At 52.0% G+C, this 27,339-nt stretch overlaps 2 protein-coding genes across 2 annotated transcripts in view; one reads left to right on the top strand and one right to left on the bottom strand.

Moving 5' to 3' along the window:
• Positions 1-27,339, top strand: part of LOC135405248 (zinc finger protein 271-like) — a 774,083-nt gene that overhangs the window by 415,003 nt on the left and 331,741 nt on the right. The gene's annotated exons all lie outside the window — the stretch shown is intronic.
• Positions 3,735-5,026, bottom strand: LOC135405439 (olfactory receptor 14J1-like). The gene has a single exon (XM_064640136.1). The coding sequence runs from the start codon at positions 4,980-4,982 to the stop codon at positions 4,014-4,016; it is 969 nt and encodes a 322-aa protein (XP_064496206.1). The 5' UTR covers positions 4,983-5,026; the 3' UTR covers positions 3,735-4,013.

Here is a 27,339-nt window from a genome sequence, read left to right as displayed (position 1 = left end):
TACAGGCACGCTGGTGGCTTATGAGGCCAATACGTGACAGACATATCCGATTGCAAAAGGCACAGCAGAAAGATTCCTTAGATGGTGTATTCTGCAATACACGGTTCTTTCTGCGTTGCCTTTTTTCCTCGAGGGTGATCCTGCGTGTGTTCTCAAAGGAGACAGCTGCGTTATAGATGGTGTGTCTCCAGGCCTCCCGATTGGAGGCCAGAGTAGACCAGTTATGGTGATCAATATGGCCAAGGCTGAGATGTTGTTTCAGGGAGTCCTTGTATCTTTTCTTCGGGGCTCCTCTCATGCGGCAGCCAGTGGCAAGTTCACCGTAAAGCAAGATCTTAGGGAGGCGGTGGTCCTTCATCCTGGAGACATGACCTGCCCAACGCAGCTGTGTTCTCATCAGCATGGCCTCAATACTTGTGATAGCTGCTTGCTCTAGAACAGATGTGTTGGTGACATAGTCTGACCAGTGGATGTTTAGAATTGTACGGAGGCAGCGTTGATGGAAGTGTTTTAAGAGACGCAGGTGGTGGCGGTAGATGACCCATGATTCAGATCCACATAAGAGAGTAGACAACACTATGGCTTTGTAAACACTGATCTTGGTGCTTTTCTTCAAGTGTTTATTATGCCATACTCTTTTATGGAGTTTTCCAAAAGCACTGTATGCCTTTGCTAATCTGTTGTCTATCTCTCCGTCAATCTTACCATCCGAGGAGATGAGGCTACCGAGGTAATTAAACTGTTGGACTGATTTGAGCTCTGATTGATCAATGGTGATGTGGGGATGATGGGGGACATCCTGAGGTGCAGGCTGATGGAGGACCTCTGTCTTCTTTAAGCTGACTTCCAGACCAAAGAGCTCAGCAGCATCTGCAAAGCAGGATGTTAAACACTGCAGAGCTGCTTCTGTGTGGGCAACAAGGGCGGCGTCATCAGGCGGCGTCATCAGAACAAAGGTCTCTATGTAACCTTTGTCGACCTCACCAAGGCTTTTGACACTGTGAGCAGAAAAGGTCTGTGGCAGATTTTGGAACGTTTAGGTTGTCCCCCTAAATTCCTCAGAATGATCATCTCACTTCATGAGGATCAGCATGGCCAAGTCAGATATGGCAACACACTTTCTGAGCCCTTTTTAATTAAGAATGGTGTGAAACAAGGCTGCGTTCTCGCTCCTACCCTATTCACCGTCTTCTTTAGCATGATGCTCCAAAGGGCCACAGCAGACCTCAATGATCAGGACGGTATCTACATTCGATACCGTACTGATGGAAGTCTATTCAATCTAAGGCGACTGAAGGCCCACACCTTAAACCATCTTGTCCGGGAGCTGCTTTATGCTGGAGGTGTTCCAGTGGAGCATGAAAATGAACAGCAGCTTTCCTAAAGCCCAGACCCCAGCAGAACAAAGCCAGGCCCCCTCAGTGTCAGAGCAAAGGTCCCCCATCCCTGTGTCCCTGTGGCCGCTGAGGCGGCAGCGCAGGCCCGAGGCGGTGCCGGGTCCCGGTGCAGCCGGGGCAGAGCGGCGGCTGCGCGAGCGGCAACCCCGGCGGTGAGTGCGGCAGCCCCGTGGGAGCGGCGGCTCCGGGCACAGACGCCGGCGGCAGCCGCTGTGGCGGCGGAGCAGCGACTCCGAGGCGCTGCAGGAGCGCCGGCTCCGCTCGCAGGCGCCGGCAGTGTTGGGAAGCCGGTCCCGGGCGGCTGCGGGGCAGCGCAGGCCAAAAGCGGCAGCGGCGGCAGCCTCGTGGCAGCGGCGGCTCCGGGCAGACACGGCCCCGCTCCAGCGCTGCCGCCTCAGCGGCGCTCAGGGGACGGCGCGGCGGCTCCGGGGGCAGGGCCGGGGACTCCCTCTCGGGGCAGCCCCGGGCACCAAAGAGGACCAGGGCCCGCCGTGTTCTCAGCTCGCTTCTCTGCAGTTCTCACGGCATCTGAGCACAGCAGGGGATGGGGAAATTGAGCTCAACCACAACAGGAGCTCATGGAACCGAGTGGCCACAGGGACACTGCAGGGCCTCCTGGAATCCAGGGGCCGGTGGGACACTGGGGAGCCTCTTGGAGCCAAGGGAACCCTGGGATATTTTGGAACATCGTGGAATCAAGGAGCCATTGTGACACTGCAGGGCCTCATGTAACCAAAGGAATCCTGGAGAGATAGTGGAAACTCATGAAATCATCAGGGCCATTGTGACACTCCAGAACTTCATGGAACCAAGGGTCCGTTGTGACACTGAGGGACCTCATGGAACCAAAGGAACCCTGAGAGTTTTTGGAACCTCATGGAATCAAGGGGCCATTTCTGGCAGGATGCTCTGCTTGGATAATACCTAAAAACTGGTCAGAATGCAAACAATGCAAGCTCTCTGTGGTGAGTTACTGCTGGTGTCAAGGTGCTGATTTTAATGTTTAATTATGCTAAACCGAAAATGGTTCCTGAAACTTCAAACACACATCCTGCTTTCTGAAGCAGGATTTGACAGATAAGCTGCTCCCTGGCCTTGAAATACATCTGGCAGTCAAACCCTTGATAACTATAAAAGCCCCGTCCGACTGTCATGTGGCAGATTCTTCCACAGACTTCTTTGAAGTGTACGGAGCTTGTCCCATGAAGCAGGGACAGCTCTTCATGATCACTGCCCAGGGGTTAAGTGAAAGAGAGAGAACTACCCCCTGTTGTTATGGGGTGAGTTACCTCAATCTCTGCTTCAGGATTGTTTCTTTTTGCTGGCTTTGATCTAATACTTTAATAGAATTACTTTGATAGACTGCACTGTCCTATTGTACACTATAGTACTAGGAGGTTTTTGCTTTAGTACTGTGCAGGAAATAATTCTCTTTAAGGTCTTTTATCTATTCAATTGTGTGATCAATTTTCTGTTCATTTGTCATAATAAACAATTCATTTTATAGAAATATTTCTGATTTGCTATCACTACAACCTGCAGGACAAAGTGATTGAATCACACCTCTATAATTCCTCAATTAAAATCAAATTCTGAGTTTAAGATTGGATCCAGCCACCCCCAGGCTCCTCTCTGAGAAGGAATTTAGAAAGCAAGGGGGTCCTTTCTGCACCTCGTAGCTCAACGAGACGGCTTCTGCCATCAACTTTGTCTAAGCCTTCCACCCCCCCAGCCCCAAGCCGTGACACAGGGGCATGTCTTGTGCATGCAGTGCAAACATGGACTCCTGAGCTGGTCATTTGCTGTCCCTCCTTGGAGGGAAGAACAAGCCCAATGGCCTGGGGTGAGAGGCCAGTGCTGGGAGCGGCGCTGGCTGTGCCAGGGCACTGCTGGGTGCCCCCACCCTGAGCACTCCCACCCTTGTGCTGGTCACTGCTGTTTTCCTCTGCAGGGCGTTGTGTTGGGCACATCCTGGAGAGCAAAGTGGAAAGCAGATGGAAGCTTTGAGGCCCTGGCCTGAGGAGATGCCCCTGCAGGATGGCAGTGCTGCTGCAGAGGTCAGCTCTGTGCCAGCAGTGCCCGTGGCTGTCCCTGCCTGCAGTCCCTGCACAGTCCTGCAGCAGGACTGGGACCGACTGCCAGAGCACTGAGGCCTCCAACAACACAGGGCTCTGCAGGACAGTGTGGAAGGGAAGGGAGAGGAGGCCATGGAGGAGAAGGGCTGCTGCTCCCTGGCAGTGCTGCTCTGCTGGGACTCTCTTCTGGCCCAGCTCTGCACAGAGGCACCAACCCTGCAGCTGCAGAGAAGTCAGAGAGGAAAAATGTCAGGCAAACAAGTCAAGGCAGAGTTCTTTATTTGGTTTGAGCACACAGTGAGTACATTTCCCAATTTGTACAGCCTGTGGGCCAGGCTAGAAAGACAAACTTTGAATTAGAAATGGTCTTTATATATATATATAAATATATTTACATTTTATATATATATATATATATCTTTATATATGTATAAAGATTTTTTGGTGTGAACAAATTCTCACAAAAAAACCACCCCTACTAGGAGTAAAAAATAGAGAAGATGTGGTGGGCCTTTAATGAAATCCATAACAGGATTGGCCTTTAATGAGGAAGATAGCATGCAGAAGGAGAGTTTATTGCTTCTGAAAAACACCCAGTTATGATTTTCCTCAGGGCATCCTTGAGCTCCTGGTTCCTCAGGCTGTAGATGAAGGGGTTCAGTGTTGGAGACACCACTGAGTACAGAACTGACACAATAAGATCCAGGAATGGGGAGGAGATGGAGGGAGGCTTCAGGTAGGCAAAGAATAAGGTGCTGCTAAACAGAGAGACCACGGCCAGGTGAGGGAGGCACGTGGAAAAGGCTTTGTGCCGTCCCTGCTGAGAGGGGATCCTCAGCACAGCCCTGAAGATCTTCACATAGGAGAAAACAATGAAAGCAAAACACCCAAATATTAAACAGGCACTAACCACAATGAGCCCAATTTCCCTGAGGTAGCCTGAGTGTGAGCAGGAGAGCTTGAGGATGTGTGGGATTTCACAGAAGAACTGGCCCAGGGCATTGCCCTGGCACAGGGGCAGGGAAAATGTATTGGCTGTGTGTAATAGACCACTGAGAAACCCAGCGGCCCAGGCAGCTGCTGCCATGTGGGCACAAGCTCTGCTGCCCAGGAGGGTCCCGTAGTGCAGGGGTTTGCAGATGGCAACGTAGCGGTCATAGCACATGATGGTGAGGAGGGAAAACTCTGTTCCAAGAAAGAAGACAAGCAGAAAGACCTGTGCAGCACATCCCATGTAGGAGATGGTTGTGGTGTCCCAGAGGGAATTGTGCATGGCTTTGGGGACAGTGGTGCAGATGCAGCCCAGGTCTGTGAGGGAGAGGTTGAGCAGGAAGAAGCCCATGGGGGTGTGCAGGTGGTGGTCACAGGCTACGGCGCTGAGGATGAGGCCGTTGGCCAGGAGGGCAGCCAGGGAGATGGCCAGGAAGAGCCAGAAGTGCAGGAGCTGCAGCTCCCGCCTGTCTGCAAATGCCAGGAGGAGGAACTGGGGCATGGAGCTGCTGTTGGACATTTGCTGCTTCTTAGCACAGGGTCTGCTCAGAAAAGGAAGCCACAGGGTAAAATTTAGACTGACACCTCTGACAATATCACTCCAGATTTCAATACAATTCATTTCAAGATTAAATCAAATTTTTCTCTCTAATATGTGCTGGCAGAGGGCTGTGTGTGGCAGGAGCTCTTGCCATGTGTTGCCAAGTAGTTCAACGTGTTTCCAGGCCAGCACTGTAGTTGTGCTGGACAGAGTAGGACAGGAGCCCTCCTGCAGAGAAGCCAAGGGCTGGGACAGGAGAGTGCCCACCCCCAAGGGAAGGCTCAGCACTGCCCAGGATCCTGCCCAGGCAGAGCTTTGCCTTGCTGGGGGCAGCTCCAAACCCAGCAGCACAGGCCCAACAGAGAGGGCAGGGTCCCGCAGGGGAGATGTTCTCCAGGCAGAGGCAGCTCCTTGCCCAGCACACAGTGCCCAGCAGAGCTGCAGGGAAGGGCCCCAAGAGCTGCCTGAGCGCCCCCTCCCCCAGGCCTTGGGTGCACTTGCCCCCCACTCCCTGCCCAGGGCTCTGCTGCCTAGAGCTGTCCCTGCCAGCAGCTGCTTCCCTGGGCCCAGAGCTGGACACTGCCAGTGCTGCCAGAGCCCATCCCAGCCCTGGGGGCTCAACTCTGCCCTGAAGAGCCCTCCCAGCAGCACAGGGCACTGCCCAGGGGCATCTCTGCCTGGGCAGGCTCTGATGGCAATGTCAGAGCAACCCTGAGGAGGCTGGAAAAGTGATACTGATGCATCTATTAGACAGTTTTGATGTCTGATACTCTCAGGTTCCATCCCCTCTAATCTAACAGAGTTCAAGTTTCAGTGTCTGCTCCTGTGCTCAGAGATTAATTTCCCTGTCACAGTCAGCACCCAGACAACCCAGAGTATCACACTGAAAGAACTGGTTCATTCTCTTTAGGGTACCCCCTGTCTGTCTGTGCCTCTTGCAAATACCTTCTGGGAAATTTCCTACTTTGATCTGGAGCTGTGACCAGCCCTCATTCCCTGCAGCCCACTTTGGAGATCAGAAGGACTCTGCCCTGCTCTGCCCTCCCAGGAGTTGTTCCTTCCCCACAGCCCTTCTCCCCCAGCCCTGTGGCAGCTCCTTGGCTGGGCTGAGAGCTGACCCTGGCAGGCAGCAGAGTCCCTGCCCCAGCACACAGAGCCCTGAGACCCTGCTCTGCACCACAGCCCTGGGCACCCCTGGCTGCACCCCCACCTTCCCACCCCACAGCCAGCCCTGGCACAGGGAACCTTCTGGCCCTGGGCCTCTGATGGGGCAGCAGCAAGTCCTGCTCTGCAGCAGCTTCTCCTGCTGCACCCCAGCAAATCCAGCAGAGCCATCCTGACAGCTCCTGCCACTGGTGCCATTTGGCAGCTGGGAGAGGCACTTGCAGGAACTCACCTGCACTGCTCTGCAGCCAGAACCTGACCGTGGCAAAGGGCTGGCAAGGTTCCTGCCCTGAGCAGCTCTGCCCTGTCCTCCCACCCCAGGATCCCTTGAACCTCCTGCTCCCTTCTCCTGTCTGCCCTTGCTGCCTGCAACTCCTGCCCTGCTCTGCCATATGGCCACTTCCTCTGCACTGCAGCAACTGGGAGAGTCCTGCTGAAAGATCCTACAAGCTGTGGGATGTGGCAGCTTTAGGAGATGCCTCCAGGAAGGCAAGCTGAACTTTCCTACAGCCAGAGAATTCTTCATTTAAATCCTGGGAAGGTTTCTCCAATAGTCAGAGCTCAGTCACGTCCCAGCCCAGGCTGCCTCTCATCTCTCTGCCTTCTCTCCTGTGCCCTGGGTGCTGCAGGCAGTGCCCTCAGCCCTGCTGGGCTGTGCAGAAGAGCTGCTCCTGGGCAGAGCTGTCTCTTTGAAGCTCTTCTTGGTTGCCAGGAGCTCCCTGTGTGCCAGGAGCCCGGCCCAGCTCAGCAGCACAGCAACAGCCCCAGGCATTTCATGACCCTCAGGGGACTTTGAAGTTGTTTACATGAGACTCAGTCCCTGAGAGGAAGTTCAAACAACTTCTCAAGAACTCAAAATGAGATTGAAACACTAAAGTTTCTTGTAGTGCTAATGAGTCTCACTGAGGGACACAACTGAGAATGTGTCCCCAGGTTCCAGTTGGAGCAGAAAAGTGCAGACAGTGATGACAAGGATGGACAAGCAAGGGAAAGGTGGCTCTGATGCTGAATAAACCTTGACTTGTTTACTTAATCCAGAGGACCAAGCCCTGACCCCAGCCCCTGGGAAGGCAGATCCTGTCCCTGCCTCATTTCTCAGGGCTCTTCCTGGGCCACTGGGATGTGGGATGTGCAATGCCAAGGGCAGGACCATGGGGTGGCACCTGCCAGGCTGCTGAACAGGGACAAGGAGGCCATGAGGCCCCAGGGCTGCAAGGGCCACGTGTCTCCTCCTGGCATCAGGGGCACAGACAGCAGCCCTGGCCAAAGGCCTGCAGAAGGTGGCTCTGTCAGGGCCTTTCAGCTTCTCCCCATCCCTGTCTCCTCTCCAGCCCAGGCTGTCCTACGGTGTCCATGCCCTGCCCCTTTCCCTGCAGGCTGTCGTCATCCCCCCGGCTGCCCCACCTGGCTGGCACCTTCCTGCACTGACATCTCTGCGTCCTCCCTGGCTCTTCCTGCACACACAAAGCCTTGGGCTCATCCAGATTCTTTTTTTGTGACATATTGCACCACAACAGTGACCTTGGAGGGAAATTTCTGACTTCTTGTCCCCAGTCTAGGCCACCCCAGCTGCCCTTGGTGGCACTAGTTCTTTCTTAGGCTGTTTTCTGACAGGAAGAAAAGCTCCACCAGCTCTGACACCCCCCTTCCAGACCTCTCAGGCTACTCCTCTACTGTCCTCAATCTTTGCACCACTGACCCCTGAGTCCTCAGCCTCTATATATGGGTCATGTGCTTGAGGCCCCAAATTCCTTCCTGGGAGATCTCTGGGTCCTCTCCAAAGTTTTGGAAGATGACAATAGATTGCTCTTATCCCAGGAAACACAGAGGGACACTTTTTTCCAAGGGTTGTCTTGGCAGAATGAGGCACAATCTCTTTAAACTTTCTGGCCCAAGGGAGCTCTGAGCTCTGGGTACGGAGGGAGGTCCAAGTGCCAACCACTGGAGTGGGAGCTACAAATCCTCAGGGCTTGTGTTCTTTGGAGGGCCAGACACTGGTGAGACTGCTGTGTGTGTGCACATGAAATGACTTGAAGGGCACATTGAACTGTCTCAAAACACTGTCAAAGCAGGAAAATCCCATAAGGCACCACAACACATAAGCACTGGTGGCAAACAGGAAGGCCTTTAATTCCAAGGCCTAAAGGGAGGTGAAGCTTTGGAAGTAGCCCCCAGGACAGAACTGCACTGTGTAGACTGTGGGAAAGAGCAGACAGCCCCAACAGGAAGCCAGGGCTGGTAAGGCAGGTCTGGGGAACCCATCCAGACAAAGATTCCCACCTGCAGACTGGAAGCACAGCGGGCAAAACTCCCACCGTGGCAAGCTGTGGGAAAGGAAGCAAGTCCTTGTAGACGTGCCAGCCCAAGCTGTGGGAACAGCATCTACCCCCCTGGATACCCAGGGCTTGGGCTGTATAAAAGTGATAGCCCAGAAGCACAACTTGGGGACCCTCCACCGAGCAGAGCAGGGTAAAGAAGGACCGGCGGGAGCCTCAGGGATCTCCATGGTGTGATACATTTACTTCATCTCTGTCTCTCTCTCACTGGCTTCCCACCATGCCATTCTTCTCACTCTTTCCATTTCTTTCTCTGTCTCTACCTCCTATTTACTGTTAAATCAAACCTGGACTGCTGACTTTGGCACATGGTCTCCTTTGCAGCTGAATTTGGTCAGAGGTGTCTCTTACTAATGGGAACCTGACAGTATCCATGAAGGTTTTGCAGTGTGGGAATGACCAACTGATTCCATGAGGTTCCACAGAGTCACAGGGTCCATTTGGCTTCATAAGGCTCTGCAGTGTGATAATGGACCCTTGATTCCATGGGTTTGCAAAAGGTCTCAGGAGTCCTTTGGTTCTAGGAGGCCCCACATATCACAGTGGCCCCTTGGTTCCATGAGATTCCACAGTGTCCCAGGAATCCTTTGGTTCCATGAGGCCCTGCAGTGTCACAGTGGCCAGTAATTCCATGTGGTTCCACATTGTCCCAGGGTTCCTTTGGCTGAATGAGCTTCTGCAGTGTCACAGTGGCCCCTTGATTCCATCATTCCACAGTGCCCCAGGGCCCATTTAGCTCTATAAGGCTCTGCAGAATGACAATGGTTACTTGATTCCACAAGTTCCTGAAATGTCTAAGGGTTGCTTTGGTTCCATGAGGCCCCACATGTCACAAAGGCCCCTTGACTCCATCAGGTTCCACAGTGTCACAATGGTCAATTAGGCTCAATAATGCTCTGCAGTGTAAGAATGTCTCCTTGATTCCATGAGGTTCCACAGTGCCAATATGGGCCCTTGATTTCTGGAGGTCCACAGTGTCCTGGGGTCCCTTTCTCTCCATGATGCTCTGCAGTGTCACAGTGGCCCCTTGATTCCATGAGGGTCTGAAAAGTCTCAGGGTTCCTTTGGTTCCATGAGGCACTGCAGTGTCACAGTGGCCTTTGAGTCCCCGAGGTTCCTCAGTGTCACAATGGCCCCTTGATTCTATGAGGTCCCGAAATGTCTCAGGTCTCCCTTAGTTCCAAGAGAGCCTTCACGGCACAATGAACCCTTGGTTCCATGAGGTTCCACAGTGTCTCAGAGTTCCTTTGGCTCCAGAAGGCCCTACAGTGTCACAATGGCCCCTTTACTCCAGGAGGTTCCACAGTGCCCTTGCTGGAACACACAGGGCTGTAATGTTGTCACCCCTGCAGAGCCAACATGAAAGATGGAGAGAGACTTTGGACAAGGGCCTGGAGTGACAGGACAAGGGGCAGTGGCTTCACATGCATAGACGGGAGGGTTGGAGGAGACAGAAGGAAGGAAATCTTGAGTCTGAGAGTGCCGAGATGCTCTTGAAGGCCCCTCCCAACCCAAAGCATTCCATGATTGTGGGACTGGTGGGTGAGGTGGTGGTTGGAGCCATCTGGGGCAGAGTAACACAAAATGAGGGAGTTTTCCATTGTGGGGGAAGGAAGGAGGGGGCAGCAGAACTGACCCCTTGGACACCTGGCAGGCAGGCTTTGGCTGGAAGCTGGTGATGGGGAGCTGAGTGAAGCCCCCAATATCCGGGAGGAAATGGTCAGTGACCTGCTCTGCAGAGGGATCTGGACAGGCTGGATCAATAAGGCCACGTGTTGGGTCCTGCACTTGGGTCCCAACAAGCCCCTGGAATGCTCCAGGCTGGGGGCAGAGGGGCTGGAGAGCTGCTCAGCAGGAAGGGACTTGGGGGTGCTGCTTGACAGCAGCTGGATATGAGCCAGAGTGTGCCCAGGGGGGCAAGAAGGCCAAGGGCATCGTGGCCTTTGTGGAGAAGAGTGTGGCCAGCAGGAGCAGAGAACTGATTGCCCCTCTGTGCTGGGCACTGGGGAGGCCCCACCTGGAGTGCTGTGTCCAGTTCTGGCCCCTCAGTGCCAAAAGGCCCTTGAGGGGCTGGAGCGTGTCCAGAGAAGGGAACGGAGCTGGGGAAGGCTCTGGAAAACATGTCTGCTGAGGGACGGCTGAGGGAACTGGGCTTGTTGAGTGTGGAGAAGGGGAGGCTCAGGGGGGGACCTCATTGCTCTCTACAATGACCTGAAAGGAGGTTTTAGTGAGTGTGGGAGTCGGTCTCTTCTGCCAAGGCTATAGTGAAAGGTTGGGAGGGAATGACCTTAAATTGCTTTGGGTAAGGTTCCTATTAGATATTCAAAAACCCTTTTTCCCCTGAGAGAGTGTTCAGGCATTGGAACAAGTAGCCCAGGGAGGTGGTGGAGTCTCTGGAAGTGTTCAGGTGTGTGGTGGGTTGACCTTGGCTGGACACCAGGTGCCCTCCCAGCCGCTCTATCACTCCCCTTCCCAGCAGAACAGGGGAGAGAATAAGGTGGGAAAAAAAAACAACTCGAGGATTGGGATAAGGCAGTTTATTTAAAGCAAAAGACAGCAGGGTTTGTTCTCTGCTTCCCATGAGCAGCCATGGTCGGCCACTCCCGAGGAGCAGGGCTTGGGTCCGCGGGACGGTTCCTCAGCAGGCAGCCATCAGACAATGAATGCCCCCCTCCTGCTCCCTGCCTCAGCTTTTAGAGCTGAGCTGACCTCCCATGGTCTGCAATGTCCCTTGGGTCAGTTGGGCTCAGCTGGCCTACTTGGGTCCCCTGCCAGGGTCTTGCCCTCAGCTAAGGAAGGAATGTCCCAGTGTTGGTGCTGTGCTCAGCAGTGGCCAAAACACTGGGGTGTTCTCAACCCCCTTCCAGCTGCCAATGCCAAGCCCAGCCCTGGGAGGGCTGCTGTGGGGAACTGAACTGCAGCTCAGCCAGACCCAACCCAAATATCTATGGCACACATTCTATAGAATCCATCCTTAGGTGTTGTGTGATAGATCTGTAAGATATTACAAATAATAAGCAATAATAAGGCAAATGTCCTCCTTAGGGACACACACACAGCCCCCCAACCTACTGCCTGGGTTTGTTCCCTGGGGGTCTCTGCAGCAGCAAGCACAGCCCCACACTGACTGCTCTGGGCTGTGCAGGCATTTGTGGTTCTGCCTGTCTCACACACACCCCCAACCTTGGGATGGACCTGGATGTCACTGGATGTGATGTCATAGGGGAGTTGTGATGTCATATGATGGATGTGATGTCATAGAGGAGATTGGATGCCACAGGAAGGATGTGATGTCACAAGGGTGATGTGATGTCAGAGGGGAGGACGTGATGTCGCAGGGATGATATGATATCACAGGAGAGATGTGATGTCATATGATGGATATGATGTCATAGAGGAGATTGGATGCCACAGGAAGGACGTTATGTCACAAGAAAGATGTGATGTCACAGGCGAGCACGGGATGTCACAGGGATGATATGATATCACAGGAGAGATGTGAGGTCACAGAAAGTATGTGATGTCATAGGAGAGCTGTGATGGCATGGGAAGGAGAGATGTCATAGGGGAGATGTGATGTCACAGGGATAATATGATATCACAGGAGAGATGTGCTGTCATATGATGGATGTGATGTCACAGGGGAGCTGTGATGCCATGGAGAGGTGTGATGGCATACAGGAGATGTGATGTCACAGGGGAGGGCATGACATCATGTGGATGATATGATATCACAGGAGAGGTGTGATGTCACAGAAAGGATGTGATATCATAGAGGATCCTTGATGTCACAGGAGAGCTGTGTTGTCAGAGGGGAAGACGGGATGTCACAAGGGAGCTGTGATATCACATGATGGATAAGACGTCATTGGGGACATGATGTCACAGGACAGGTGTGATGTCATAGGGGAGTTGTGATGTCAAGGGGAGGATGTGATGTCACAGGGATGATATGCAATCACAGGAGAGCTTTGATGTCATATGATGGATGTGACATCAGAGGGGAGATGTGATGTCACAGGAAAGATGTGATGTCATATGATGGATGTGACGTAATAGGGAAGATGTTATGTCACCAGAAAGATGTTATGTCATAGGGGAGATGTGATATCACAGGAAGGATGTGATGTCACGGGGAGCATATGATGTCACAAAGATGATATACCACCGGAGAGATGTGATGTCATATGACAGATATGATGTCATAAGGGAGGTGTGATGTCACAGGAAGGATGTGATATCACAGAAGAGCTGTGATGTCACGGGGATAATATGAGCTCACCGGAGATATGTGATGTCATATGATGGATGTGCCATCATAGGAGAGATGTGATGTCATCAGGGAGGTGTGATGTCACAAGAAGGATGTGATGTCACAGTAGAGCTGTGATATCACAGGGGAGGATATGATGGCTTCACCCAAACAGAGAGATGGCACTTGTTCCTCCATGGGGAATCCAGGGCAGGAGGATGACTCCTGCTGCATAGATGGGATGGGAGAGGATCCCTTGGGTCCCCAGGATGGATCAGAATTCAGGGATAAAAACTGCCCTCAGGCTCAGGATGCAGCTGCCAGCACAGATTTCCCTGCAAAGTCTGCAGGAGTCAAGATCTAGAGAGGAGATTGTGCCCAACAGATGGGATTGCAGAGGCTCTCTGAGGACCCCACATGAATCAGTAACCAGGAATATACAGAAAAGGTCCCCCTGATGAGTTCTGGAAGAGTGTTCTGTAGGGAGGTGACAGTGTCACCCCACCAGGGCAGGGCTGGCAAGTGGGAGGCTGCTCCAGGGCTCTGCAAGAGGCCTCGTGCTCTGCTCAGCCCCAGCACTGGCTGGTTCCAACACCCCCGGCTGCCCCCGGTCCTGGGCAGCTCTGCTGCCACAGGCTGTGCCCTCACCATGGCCCTGCAATGGCCCTGCCTGTCCCTCACCCCTGGCCCTGCCCGTGGCCCTGTCCCTTGGCTCTCTCTCTGCCAGCTCAGTGTGGGGCACACGGGCTGGGGGTCCCTCCCAAGCCCCCCGGGCAGCCGGCGTTGGCTGGGGGGATGTGAGGGCTGGGCCTGCTCAGCACAGCCCCGGCCTCGTGCCCAGCGCCTCTTTCCTGACCCACACAAGGGCTTCCCGGCCCCCCCAGGGCTCCCCTGCTGCTGCCTCTGCTCCTGGCCCTGCCTTTGCTGCTCCCTTGGCTGGGGCAGCGGCTGCAGGGGGGGGATGGCAGCAGCTTCAGCTCCACGGCACTTCCTGGGGGGAGCTCAGCCCGGGGGGACGGGCAAGGACCTGATGGGGATGGACAGGGGCCCAGCAGGGACACCCAGGGCCTGCAGGGGAAGGCACAGGGACAACCTGGCCCCCCACACTGACACTGCTGTCTCTGCTCCTCCTTGCAGGCTCTGTGGCCAGGCACAGTTTGTGTTCCTGGGTGCCCACCATCTCAGCACTTGGAGACGCTCAAATCAGCGCCCGCAGCTCTGCAGCAAAGCCCCAGCTCACCTGGCACACAGGGAATGGACACAGCACCTTCTCGGGGATGGGCATTCACAGCTTTGCCTCTCTTCCCCACCACGGGGCTCTCCTTCCTCAGCAGCACCTCTGCCTTGCACTTATTCTCAGCCTCACCTCGGGGACAGCTCTGGGCTCACCTCCACGCCACTTCTCAGCCTCACCTCAGGGCCTGGGCTCAAGGACAGGAACCTGCAGGGAGGGGACATCAGGTGCAAGCTGAGGGCTGCCTGCTTGCACTGGTCTCTGGGCTTTCTTCTCCTTCTAGAACCATCCCAGAACTTAGCCTGCTTTTCTAACACCACACATTTACACACTAACCTTGGAGATAGATATGGACAGACATCTCTATCACCCTGGGGATAGAGCCTCAAGCATGTGCTGCCATAGGAATGGGAATCACAGAATCACAGAATCAGCCACATTGGAAAAGACCTCCGAGATCATCAAGTCCAACCCTTGATCCAACCCCGCTGTGCTTCCCAGACCATGGCACTGATGCCACATCCACTCTCACCTTCAACACCTCCAAGGACGCTGACTCCACCCCCTCCCTGATCAGCCCATTCCAAGGCCTCATTACTCTCTTGGGATAAAATTGCTTCCTAATATCCAACCTAAACCTCCCCTGGCACAGCTCAATTCCCAGCCCTCTTGTCCTACTGCTGCTTCCTGGCAGAACAGCCCCACCCCCACCTGGCTCCAACCTCCTGGCAGGGACTTGCAGACAGTCAGGAGGTCTCCCCTGAGCCTCCTCTTCTCCAGCCTCAACACCCCCAGCTCCCTCAGCCTCTCCTCACACCACTTGGGCTCCACTCCCTTCCCCAGCCTCGCTGCTCTTCTCTGCTCCTGCTCCAGCCCCTCCAGGGCCTTCCTCAACTCAGGGGCCCAGAACTGGACACAGCACTCCAGGGGTGGCCTCACCAGCGCTCAGTCCAGCCCAACAATCACTTCCCTGCTCCTGCTGACACACTCTTCCTCAGACAGGTCCCTCTGCAGAGCCCTCCTGCCTTCCAGCACATCAACACACCCCCAGCTTGGTGTCACCTGCACATTTGCTGATGAAATGCCTGGTTCTGCAGGAGCTGCAGATGCTCAAGGGGCACCAGGACCAAGTCAGGGGACTGGGGGGGCCTGGGGGGCTTTCGGGTGCGGGAGGGTCTTGGGGGAGCTGGGGAGGGGCTTTGGGGATTGGGGGTACAGACCAGGACAGACCAACAGAGACTAGGACAGACCAGTACCTCCTCACTGCTCCCCAGATCTCTCTTGGAGCTGGGCCACGTTGTCATGGGACACCTGAGCCCCCCCAGTGCCCTCCCAGTACAGCCCAGTGCCCCCAGTACAGCCCACTGTGTTCCTGTCCCAGGGTGCCGGGTGATCCCTCTTTGAAGGGGGTTGAATGGATTTGAGGGGGGGCTGGGGGAGATTTGAAGGGATCTGGGGGATGTTGGATGGGGATTTAGGGGTTTTGAGTGCCTTTAGGGAAGTTAAAAGAGGTCTTGGTGACATTGGGGGATCAAAGGTATCTATGGGGGGAGGGGATTAAAGGGAAAATAGAGGTTAGGGGACATTTGGGGGGGGTTAAAAAGGCCTGGGCAGGCAGAGGAGGGGCTGCACCAAGAGCAGGTGCAGCCTGAGACCCCCTCTGGTGTCCCTGAGACCCTCTTGGTGTCTCCAGTTTCTCCCTTGACACCCCGAGACCCCCCTGGTGTCTCCAATGCCCCCAGGGCCTCTTCATGGCCCCAATTCCCCCCTTGACACCCCAAATTCCACTGTCCCCAAACCGCATCCCTGATGTCCCCAACCCTCCATCTCACTCCAGGAGTCCCCCTGGACCCTCTGACCACAAAAACACCCCCACACATGCTCACAGAAAGGCCAAGGGCATCTGGGGAAACATTGGGGAGAGTTGAGGGGCTTTGCAGGGCCCTACGTGATTACTGGGGGATACTGGGACACACTGGGGGGAACTGAGGGACACTGGGAGGGACTGGGAGGGACTGAGGAGTTACTGGGGGATTACCAGGACACACGGGGAGACACTGGGAGGTTACTGGGCCATACTGGGGGTTACTGGGTGCTCACTGGAGGATCACTGGGCCATCCTGGGGGGCAGTGGAAGGTCACTGGGACACACTGGCTGGTCACTGAAGGGGTCACTGGAAAGTCACTGGGATATACTGGGGTCTAGGGATCCCCTTACCCGGATGTGGTACATTTCCCCCCCCCCGGATTTAGGGGGGCCATCCCTAGGACCCCTCCCCTGGGGGCTGGGGGACCCCCTGGACCCACTGCTGGGCTTTAGGGGACTCCCCAAAATGCCCTCAAAACTCCTGAAATCCCCCCCTCGACACATCAAAACCTTCTCAAGGTCCCCCCCAGATGCCCTCAGAGACCTCATCCCTCCTCAGCACCCTCTAAACCCTCTCAGTGACCCGCAAAACCCACCTGGGACCCCCCAGTCCCCTTTAGGGAGCCCCCAATCCCCCTCAGAGACCCTCAAAACCGTCTAAGACCCCGTAAACCCCCTAGAGACCCCAAAACTGCCTAAAAGGTCCCACCAGGACCTCCAAACCTCCTCAGAGACCCCCAAACCCCACCTGGCACCCCCCAAATCTCCTCAGAAACCAAAACCCCCTCAGACACCCGCAAACCCCTTCAGGAACCTTCAACCACCCCCTGAGTCCCCTCAGGACACCGAACTCCCTCAGGGACCCCTCAAAACCTCCTCGGTTATCCCCGAACCCCCCCGCTAAACCCTCCCGAGCCCCCCCGGGGGGACTCACAGCACTCAGAGCGAACCGCAGGCCCCGCCGCCATCACCGAGTCCCGGCTGCGCGCGCACCGCGTTCAGAGAACGCCGCCGCAGCCAATCAGCGCGCGGCCACGCCCCCGCAGCCCCGCCCCCGCCCCTGCCGCGTTGGCTGCCGGGAATCGGTGATGGCGGCGGGTCGGTCGGTGAGCTCTGAGTGCAGGCGGGGGGTGCGGGAGAGCGGGGTCTGGGGATCCCCTCGGGGGCTGCGGGGAGCGCGGGTGAGGGGGGAAAGGCTGGAGGGCTCGGGAGGGTTTAGCGCGGGGGGTTCGGAGGTTCCCGAGGGTCAGAGCGCAGGGCCTTGGAACCGTCTCGGGGGCCGCGGGGCCCGGAGGCCTCCCAAGAACCCGGATGTTCGATTCGGTTCCTGAGAAAGTCCTTCGGAAAAAAAAAAATTCGAAACCACCCAACCAAAACAAGAACCCTAAAAAAAGGAAAAGTGAGAAAAAGGTGAAGGAAAAACTGCAAGGGCCAGGATGATTTTATTGCTTTGCTTCAGTTTTTCCTTGGTCTCCTCCTTCTCAGATTCTTTGCTCCCTTCCTTTACAGAAAGCTCTTCTGCTGTTCTGTGGTTTTGTGGTCCCTTAGGGGCTTTTAGAGGTCCCTGAGAAAGTTTTGGGGGGTCTCTGAGGAGCTTTGGTGTCGCAAAGGGACTTAGGGGGGAAGTTAAAGGTCCCTGAAGGGGTTTGGGAATCCCTGAGGAAGTTTTGGAGTTTCCGAGGGAATTGAGAGGTCCTGGGCTGCTTTGGGGGGGGGGGGGGGTGTCTTTGAAGCAGCTTTGGGGGTTTCTAGGGGGATTTCGTGAGTCCAAGACAGTTTTGAGTGTCCCTGAGGGGGTTTTTGAGGTCCCTGAAAAGGCTTGGGTGTTCCAGGTGGATTTTGCAGGTCACTGAGAGGGTTTAGGGTGTCCTGGGGGGGAGATGAGGTCTCTGAAGGGATTTGGGGTGTTTTTGAGGAGGTTTCGACAGGTCGAGGGATGGAATTCTGAGAGGGTTTCAGCGGTTTCAAAGGGGGAACTGGGGACACCAAGAAGGTCTCAGGGACACTGAGGGGGGGGCTCAGGACTCACCTGCTCATGGTGCTGCCCCTCCTCTTTCCCCGTAGACATCATTAACCCCCCCCAAATGTCTCCCAACCCCCATTTTCCCTTTAATCCCTTCCCCCCACAGATCCCTTTGATGCGCCAATGCCCCCAAACCCCTTTTTAACTCCCCCAAAAACACCCAAAGACCCCCAAACCCCCCCAAATCCCCATCCAACATCCCCCCAGATCCCTTCAAATCTCCCCCAGCCCCCCCCCTCAAATCCATTCCAACCCCCTTCAAAGAGGGATCACCCACACCCTGGGACAGGAACACAGTGGGCTGTACTGGGGGCACTGGGCTGTACTGGGAGGGCACTGAGGGGGGCTTAAGTGTCCCAAGACAAGGTGGCCCAGCTCCAGGAGAGATCTGGGGAGCAGTGAGGAGGTACTGGTCTCTATTGGTCTGTCCTGGTCTGTACCCCCAATCCCCAAAGCCCCTCCCCAGCTCCCCCAAGACCCTTCCGCACCCCAAAGCCCCCCAGCCCCCCCCAGGCCCCCTGACTTGGTCCTGGTGCCCCTTGAGCATCTCCAGCTCCTGCAGAACCAGGCATTTCTTTACTCCCCACAGGGTCGTTCCCACACCCAGAATGGAATTTGGAGGCAGCAGGATGTGCACAGGGCTCCCATTTCCTACAGTGCAAAGGGGCTGCAGGGAATGATTCCCCTGCTCTTGCAAATCTGCCAAAACCTGCAGGGCACAGAAGGGGGAGCTTCAGGAATTTACTGGCATTGGGAGTGGAACCAACAGGGTATTGAGAGGAACATATCCCTCAAACACAATCTCTCTGCATACACAATATCTGTCTGGATAGAGAGATAAAGCAATAATCAGATATATTCTGTATCATATATATGACACATATTCTATAGAATCCATCTTTAGCTATTGTATGATATATCTGTAAGATATTACAAATAATAAGCAACAATAAGGCAAGTGTCCTCCTTAGGGACACACACTTCAGAAGGGACCTTGCACTTGACCCCTAGGTTTGTCCCCTGGGGGTCTCTGCAGCAGCAAGCACAGCCCCACACTGACTGCTCTGGGCTGTGCAGGCGTTTGTGGTTCTGCCTGTCTCACACACACACACAAAAGTCTGGTGTAGTGCTGCCCTCAGGAAACCCCCCCAGCCTTGGTCCAGCTAAAGCTGTGGAATTTGTCTTTGTTTCCCTTGGGTTCAGGGTCAGGCTGTGCCTGTGTCCAGCCCAGAGGCTCAGAAAAGCATTTCTCCCGTCCCTCTGCAATCTGCTGCTGCAGACAGGACCCAGGCACTGGTGGCACTGGGAGTGAACAGCAGAGTGTTTCCAGGGGCTCTCTGAACGAACACAAGTGTCCAGAGAAACCAGCACAAGTGTCCACAGAAGTCCCAGTCCATCATCCCTGAATGAGGTTGTTCAGCCCAGGAAAAACTGCCTGAGTTTTATTTCCATGGAAGGAGGTTTTTCCCACTTTAATGTGGGTTTAGTTCCAAACCAGTTTCTTCATTTCCTCCTCCCAATTTCCCTGAAGGACACTGACAGGGGCCATGGACACTGACAGGGATCACAGAGTTTGTCCCTTGGCCATACAGCTCCTGCTGTTTGGCAGCACAGGAGAGGTTAATTAGAGCCCAGGCTCCAATCGCAGGGCACGCCTTGAAGACGAGCTTGAAATCAAACAACTTTCCTGCTGGAGGGTTAAATTCAGTCCTCATCACCTAATTTTTGGGCTGAATCTTCGTATTTTGGAGTATTTTTTAGCTGAATCTCAAGTTTTTGCACTTTGGGTGTCCGGGGGTCTTCTTGCTATTTCTGAGGGGTTTTTTGCCTGACTCTTGGTAGTTTGGATTTTTCTGGGCTGAATCTTGGTGTTTTGAAGGTTTTTATGGTCACAGGATGCCCGGTGAGTTCTAGAGATGGACTTGGGCAGGAGGAACCCCCAAGCCAACGTGCTCAGCCCTTGTTTTCCCCCCCCAGGCAGGTGAGGAGGAAGTCAGTGTCCCTTTGGGCGGGTGTTGTGCTGGCTCTGTCAGCCGAGCATGGCCCCGGCTGCAGGACAACCCCGCTGGTGCCGCCGTCCTGCCAGGGCCGGAGTTGGGGGGATGTCCTTGGCCTTCCCTGTGGGCCGGAGGCAAATCCCCTGCCTGTCCTTCTTGCTTCCTACCCCAGGCCCCGAGCTGAGGATGGAGAGCCTGGAGGACAAATCCCCCCATGAGACCCTGGTGGGAGAGGCCGTTTTGAAGGGCTCCCCAGCGCAGGAAGGCAGCGGGGAGGAAAAGGGCCGGAGATCCCCCCACAGGAGGGGCTCCAAAGCCATCCCAGGGTGCTCTGAGGAGGAAAGAGCCAGCCTGTGTCGGGAAGGCGGCTGGAGCTTGAGGCGGAGCTCCGACTTGGTGGTCCCTGAGCAGCCTCCCAGCAGGGAGAAGCCCTTCAGGTGCTTGGAATGTGGGAAGAGCTTCAGGAAGAGCTCCATCCTTATCCGACACCAGCACATCCACACTGGTGAACGGCCCTACATGTGTGGGGAATGTGGGAAGAGCTTCAACCAGAGCTCCCACCTCATCAAACACCAGCGCATTCACACTGGGGAACGGCCGTACACATGTAGGGAATGTGGGAAGAGCTTCAGTGTCAGCTCCAACCTCATCCAACACCAGTGCATCCACACTGGGGAACGGCCCTACAAGTGTTGGGAATGTGGGAAGACCTTCAACTACAGGTCCAGCCTCCGCACCCACCAGCTCATCCACACCGGGGAACGGCCCTACAAGTGCTTGGAATGTGAGAAAAGGTTTCCGACCAGCTCAGATCTCCTCGTGCACCAGCGGACGCACACGGATGAGAGGCCCTTCCGCTGCACCGACTGCGGGAAGGGCTTCAAGCACAACTCCACCCTCATCATCCACCAGCGCATCCACACTGGAGAGAGGCCGTACAAGTGTGGGGAGTGTGGGAAGAGCTTCACGCACAGCTCTGCCTTGACCAGACACCAACGGATCCATCGATAAGAGAAGCCCTACCAGTGTCCCGACTGCAGGAAGAGCTTCAGACGCTGCTTCCACCCCGAATGAAGCCCCTGATGTTGAGGCAACCCCTGCAGTCCAGTGACTGTCAGTCCATCCCTTTCGACCACAAAGGGCCAGTCCCCTTTCAAGGGAGCAGGTTCTTCCAACAGAACCCTTCTTGGGGGGTGTGTGGAGATTCCTGCCTTGGCTGGGGACCCCCCAAGGTCACTACTGGAGGTTGAGAGCAGAGATCTCCCCACGAACATTGGTCTGGGGGAGTTCCATCCATCTCTAATTAAGAATTATTGCTTTTGTGCCAGCTTGAGTAGAATTGCTTCAACAATTGCTTTAGTGTAGAGCACTGTCCTATGTTATCCTCTTCTCCTGGTAGTTTTAGTGTTTGTATTGTGCAGTAAATAATTCTGATGAAGATCTTTTGTCTGATCGTTTGTAACCCTAAATAAATTCATTTTTATCAATAGATTTTATTTGCAATCATTAAAACCTGTGGGACAAAAGTGGTTCAGCCTCATATGCTGGCTGTGTTCAGCCACCAAAGAGAAACACAGGCTACCAACCATGTTCCAAGTGGTTTCCACTTTGGCAAACAGCACTCTCTGGATGGAAAACACCAGTCAAGGCCAAAACATTCCTTGTTGATCCTGATTAAGTGAATGCAGCTGCTGCTGCCTTAACTTGTTCCCACAAAACTTCTCAGGGTTCCTTTGCTTCCAGGAGGTCCCACATGTCGCAATGGCCCCCTGATTCCATGAGCTTCCACAGTCTCCAAAGGTTCCTTTAGTTCCATGAGGTCCTGCAGTCCCAAAATGCCCTTTGGATTCTCGGAGATTTCCCATTGTCTCAGGGTCCCTTGTGCTTCAGAAGGAGCTGCAGTGGGACAGTGGCCCCTTGGTTCTGTGAGCTCTGCAGTGTTCCAGGAATCCTTGGGTTCCAGGAGAGCCTGCAGTTTCACAAGGGCCACTTGAATGCAGGAGGTTCTGCAGGGTCTCAATGGCCCCTGGGTTCTGGGAGGTTCAGAAATATCTCCGGGCTCCCTTGGTTCCAGGAGGACACTCATGTCAGCAGGAACCCTTGGTTCCAGGAGATTTGACAGTGTCCCAGAATTCCTTTGATTTCATGAGGCCCTGGATTGTCCCAATGGACTCCTGATTCCATCAGCCCCCTCAATGTCACAATGGTCCCTTGGTTCCAGGAGTTTCCACAGCATCTCAGAGTTCCTTTTGTTCCATGTGGACCTGCAGTGTCACAATGGGCCCCGAATTCCAGGGGTTTTCTCAGGGTGACAGTGCTGCCTTTAACCAGAACTATAAAAAGGAAAAACAATTAGAAGTTCCCTGATAACCGTGGGCTGATTCTGACAAGTGAGGCAGAAATTACCCACTGCCCAGCAAAAACCAGTGGGGCCAGCCAGTGGTCTCTGCCCTGGCAGCCCAGTTTCCCCAGTCTCATCTCAAAATGACCAGTTACACTGAAGCAAAGAGCACTGGAACCAGTGCAACAAGCCCCAGTCTGACTTTGACACCTGCCCACGTGTTGTGTTTTCTGCTGCTCTACAGACTTCCTTGTTTAAAATACAATGGAAAAACAAACAGTTTTTGGGGTTGTTTTGGTTTTGGGCTTGGGGGTTTTTTTCCCCCCACTGTTCTTATTAACCTCATTTCAAATCTATTTCGGTGTTTGAAGATGAATTAAAATTTTGAATGATTTTTAATGTTAATGCCTTGACCAAAGTATCAAAACATGAAAAATACAAAAAAACCTCACAAAGCTGTCCATTTTTGTCACAGTCAAACACGCAGAAGTACTAACATAATCACAGTGAAAACCCCATAAGGAAGATCATTAAAATAATTTTAATATTTACATATTAATATATTTTTAATAACCTTAACATAAGGAAATTTAATTCCTGACATCAGCTTTCCCCACCTATGTGTTTTATATATATGTGTTTTAATATAAGTAGATTGTGAGAGATCACAAGGGAAGCAGTTTGCTCACACTTATGGCCGATTTCACACAGTCCAAATTCACAGCAAAAAGGAAGTTCCTGAGTTGTTTCAGGGTTTTCCGTGTTTATACATTTATTTATTTATTTTTTATATTTAAGGCGTAGGAATTCAAATTTATATTTGGGTACCATTTTATTCAAACATTTTTTTTATTTAAACATTTTTTACGTATTTATATTTTTTTTATATTTGAGGCATAGGAATTTGAATTTATATTTGGATACCATTTTATTCAAACATTTATTTTATTAAAACATTTTTTATACCTTTATTTATATTGTTTTTTAATTTATTTAAGGTGTAGGAATTCGAATTTATATTTGGGTACCATTTTATTTAAACATTTCTTTTATTTAAACATTTCTTATATTTTTATTTATATATTTTTTAATATATTTAAGGCGTAGGAATTTGAATTTTTATTTGGATACCATTTTATTTAAATATTTATTTTATTTAAACATTTATTTTATTTAAACATTTATTTTGTTTAAACATTTTTTACATATTTATATTTTACCACCATCAGATGTTCTGTAAGCACAGCAGTCAAAGCACAACTCACGTAGGTTTGGGTATTTTTAGCTAAGGCTGTTTGCCAGGTTTCTCAGATTTAGAGAGGAATTCCCGGTAAGATGTGACTTTATTCACAGATGCACTCTTTTTTGGGTGTTAGTTTGAAATAATAAACTTTATTGCATTGAGCAAAGTATGTCCACTTCAATAAAGCTCCTGGTGTTTTCAAGTATTTTCCCTCTTCTCTTAAAAAAATGGAAAATAAACATCAGTGTTTCAACTAAACATTATCTACGCTCACCAGAGAGGGCAATACTGGATCTTTCAGGATCCACACATTTGGATGCTTTTGCAATTGGTGCTTGAAGCAACTTCTTTTGTAGACAACTGTTTCACTAAGTAAATTAAGGCTTTCACATTCAGCCCCTTCCTTTAGGTAAGGATTATAAAGCAGAAAAGGAGGGAAGAATTACTCGGTGTGTAACTGAAAGGCCAAAGTCTTACTCAAGAAAACAAATGTGACAACAGCTCATTTACAACCCAATGAGAAAACAAACAAAAATGCACCCAGAAAGATTTAGGAGTCATGTGAAGATGAATATAAAAATGGAACATGAGTCACATGTTTTAGAGATTCGAGCAGATGACTGGGGGCTAGAAAGGTGTCAGTGGATAGCACAGGAAGAGTTTTGAGGAAGAGCTGGAAGGAGAAACGTGGCAAGAAATCTGCTGTTCTACACAGACCTGCAGTGGGAAAAACAGTTTAAGACTTCTGAAGGAACAAAGTAATAAACCTCACAGAGCCCAGGAGTAGAAGAGATTCAATACTTGCCAAAAAGCATCAAAACTAAGCTCATGGACACGCATTAAAAACTGAATTCCTCCAATTCATGAATTCCACTTTTTTGCTTCGGGACTGAACTTGGTGATAAAACTGGTCCAAAGTCACAAAATGTGGCAGGGACAACAAAAGGTCAAGACCAAATTCATTTTAGTTAAAGAAAATTGGAAAAGATTCTGTTCCTGTATTCATCCAGTAGAGATGAATATTTTTTTTAATTATTAATTTTAATTTTATTTTTTCTACTCAATCCTGCCAATGTTGTGGTTTTTTGACTATATGAGGAATGATCTGAAGTCTATCAGCTCACAGTTTAATTTAAAAAGAAATAAAATCAAACAAGCAGAAAACCATCCTGGCATTACAGATCATTTTGTGCAAAGCCAGACCTTTGTGAAGGTCTTTTTTTAAAAAGCTAAGAAGTAAATGTTATTAAGGAAGAACAACTTACCAAGCCCTTCGACCAAGAGCAGCTATTTTGCTTACAGTGAGCAAATCAATTGCTCCACACATGTGCAGGGAATATGGGATATTAAAACACTTGAATTAAAATTAAAAATAATAAAGAAATCCTAAGGACCAAGCATTAGCCTGTGAATATTACACAAGTCCCATCCCCTCAATGAAAAAGCAAACAAACAAGCATTACAGATGACAGCATATGCTACAAAAGACATTTTATAAAAAACTTTCAAGTATCACCAGGGAATGTGTTATCAAAGAATGTGTCTTCAATGCACCACATCCTCTTCTGTGACATCACATGTCTCCTATGACATCACATCTTCCTCTGCGACATCGCATACCTCTTTGTGACATCGCAGGTTTTCTCTGACATCACATCCTCCTCTGTGTCATCACAGCTTCCCTGTGACATCATATCCTCCTCTGTGAATTCACAGCTCTCCTATGACATCACTGCTCTCTTGTGACATCACATCCTCCTCTGTGACATCACATCCTCCTCTGTGACATTACATCCTCTTCTGTGACATCACATCCTCTTCTATGACATCACATGTCATCTATGATATCCTCCGCTGTGACATCACAGTCTCCCTACAAAATCACATCTTCCTCTGTGACATCACATCCTCTTCTGTGACGTCACATCGTCCATTGTGACATCACATCCTCCTCTATGACATCACATCCTCCTCTATGACATCACATCCCTCCTCTGACATCACACCCTCATCTGTGACATCACGTCCCCCTCTGTGTCATCGCATGCCTCCTGTGACATCACAGCTCTCCTGTGACATCACATCCTCCTCTGTGACATCACAGCTCTCCTATGACATCACAGCTCTCCTGTGACATCACATCCTCCTCTGTGGCACCACAGCTCCCCTGTGACATCACATCCTCTTCTGTGACATCGCATGACTGCTCTGACATCACATCCTCCTTTGTGATATCAAAGTTCTTGTATGTGATCACATCCTCCTCTGTGACATCACAGCTCCCCTATGACATCACATCCTCCTCTGTGAATTCACAGCTCTCCTATGACATCACAGCTCTCCTGTGACATCACATCCTCCATGTGACATCACATCCTCCTCTGTGACATCGCATGACTCCAATGCACCACATCCTCTTCTGTGACATCGCATGTCTCCTCTGACATCACATCCTTCATCTGTGACCTCACAGCTCTCGTATGAGATCACATCCTCCTTTGTAACATCACAGCTCTCCTGTGACATCACATCCTGCTCTGTGACATCACAGCTCTCCTATGACATCACAGCTCTCCTGTGACATCACAGCTCTCCTATGAAATCACACCTCCTCTGTGACATCGCAGCTCCCCGGCGGCATCACATCCTCTTCTGTGACATCGCATGTCTCCTATGACATCACATCCTTCTTTGTGATGTCACAGCTCTCGTATGAGATCACATCCTCCTCTGTGACATCACAGCTCCCCTACGACATCACATCCTCCTCTGTAAATTCACAGCTCTCCTATGATATCACAGCTCTCTTGTGACATCACATCCTCCCCTGTGACATCACATCCTCTTCTATGACATCACATTCTCCCCTATGACATCACATCTTTGTCTGTGACATCAAATCCTCTTCTGTGGCATCACATCCTCCTCTGTGACATCACATCTTCCTCTGTGACATCGCATGTCACCTGTGACATCACATCCTCTCCTGTGACATCACATCCTCCTCTGTGACATCACATCCTCCTCTATGACATCACATTCTCCCCTATAAAATCACATCCGCATCTATGTCATCACAGCTCCCCGTGACATCACATCCTTCTCTGTGACATTGCATGTCACCTGGGACATCGCATGTCTCCTATGACATCATATTCGCCTCTGTGACAGCACATCCCTCCTGTGACATCACATCCTCCTCTGTGGTATCACAGCTCTCCTATGACATCACAGCTCTCCTGTGACATCACATCCTCCTCTGTGACATCGCATGTCTCCTGTGACATCGCATCATCCTCTGTGACATCACATCATCCTTTGTGACATCATATCCTCCCCTGTCGCATCACGTTCTCCCCTGTTACGTCACATCCTCTTCTCTGGCATCGCATGTCTGCTATGACATCACATTCTCCTCTGTGACAGCGCAGCTCCCTGTGACATCACATCCCCACCTGTGAAATCACATCCTCCTCTGTGACATCAAATCCTATTCTGTGACATCACATCCCCCTCTGTGACATCGCATGATTCCAATGCACCACATCCTCTTCTGTGACATCGCATGTCTCCTCTGACATCACATCCTTCATCTGTGACCTCACAGCTCTCATATGAGATCACATCCTCCTTTGTAACATCACAGCTCTCCTGTGACATCACATCCTGCTCTGTGACATCACAGCTCTCCTATGGCATCACAGCTCTCCTATGAAATCACACCTCCTCTGTGACATCACAGCTCCCCGGCGACATCACATCCTCTTCTGTGACATCGCATGCCTCCTATGACATCACATCCTCCTTTGTGATGTCACAACTCACATCCTACCCTGTGACATCACATCCTCCCCTATGACATCACATCCTCCCCTTTAT

Source organism: Pseudopipra pipra, chromosome W (genome assembly GCF_036250125.1).
Source record: "Pseudopipra pipra isolate bDixPip1 chromosome W, bDixPip1.hap1, whole genome shotgun sequence".
Lineage (NCBI taxonomy): Eukaryota > Metazoa > Chordata > Aves > Passeriformes > Pipridae > Pseudopipra > Pseudopipra pipra.
Note: the sequence above shows the minus strand (reverse complement) of the source record. Positions and strands in the feature narration are given on the sequence as shown.

Excerpts from the sequence above, each read along its gene's own strand:
- LOC135405439 (XM_064640136.1), bottom strand. The coding sequence starts at position 4,982 with ATGTCCAACAGCAGCTCCATGCCCCAGTTCCTCCTCCTGGCATTTGCA.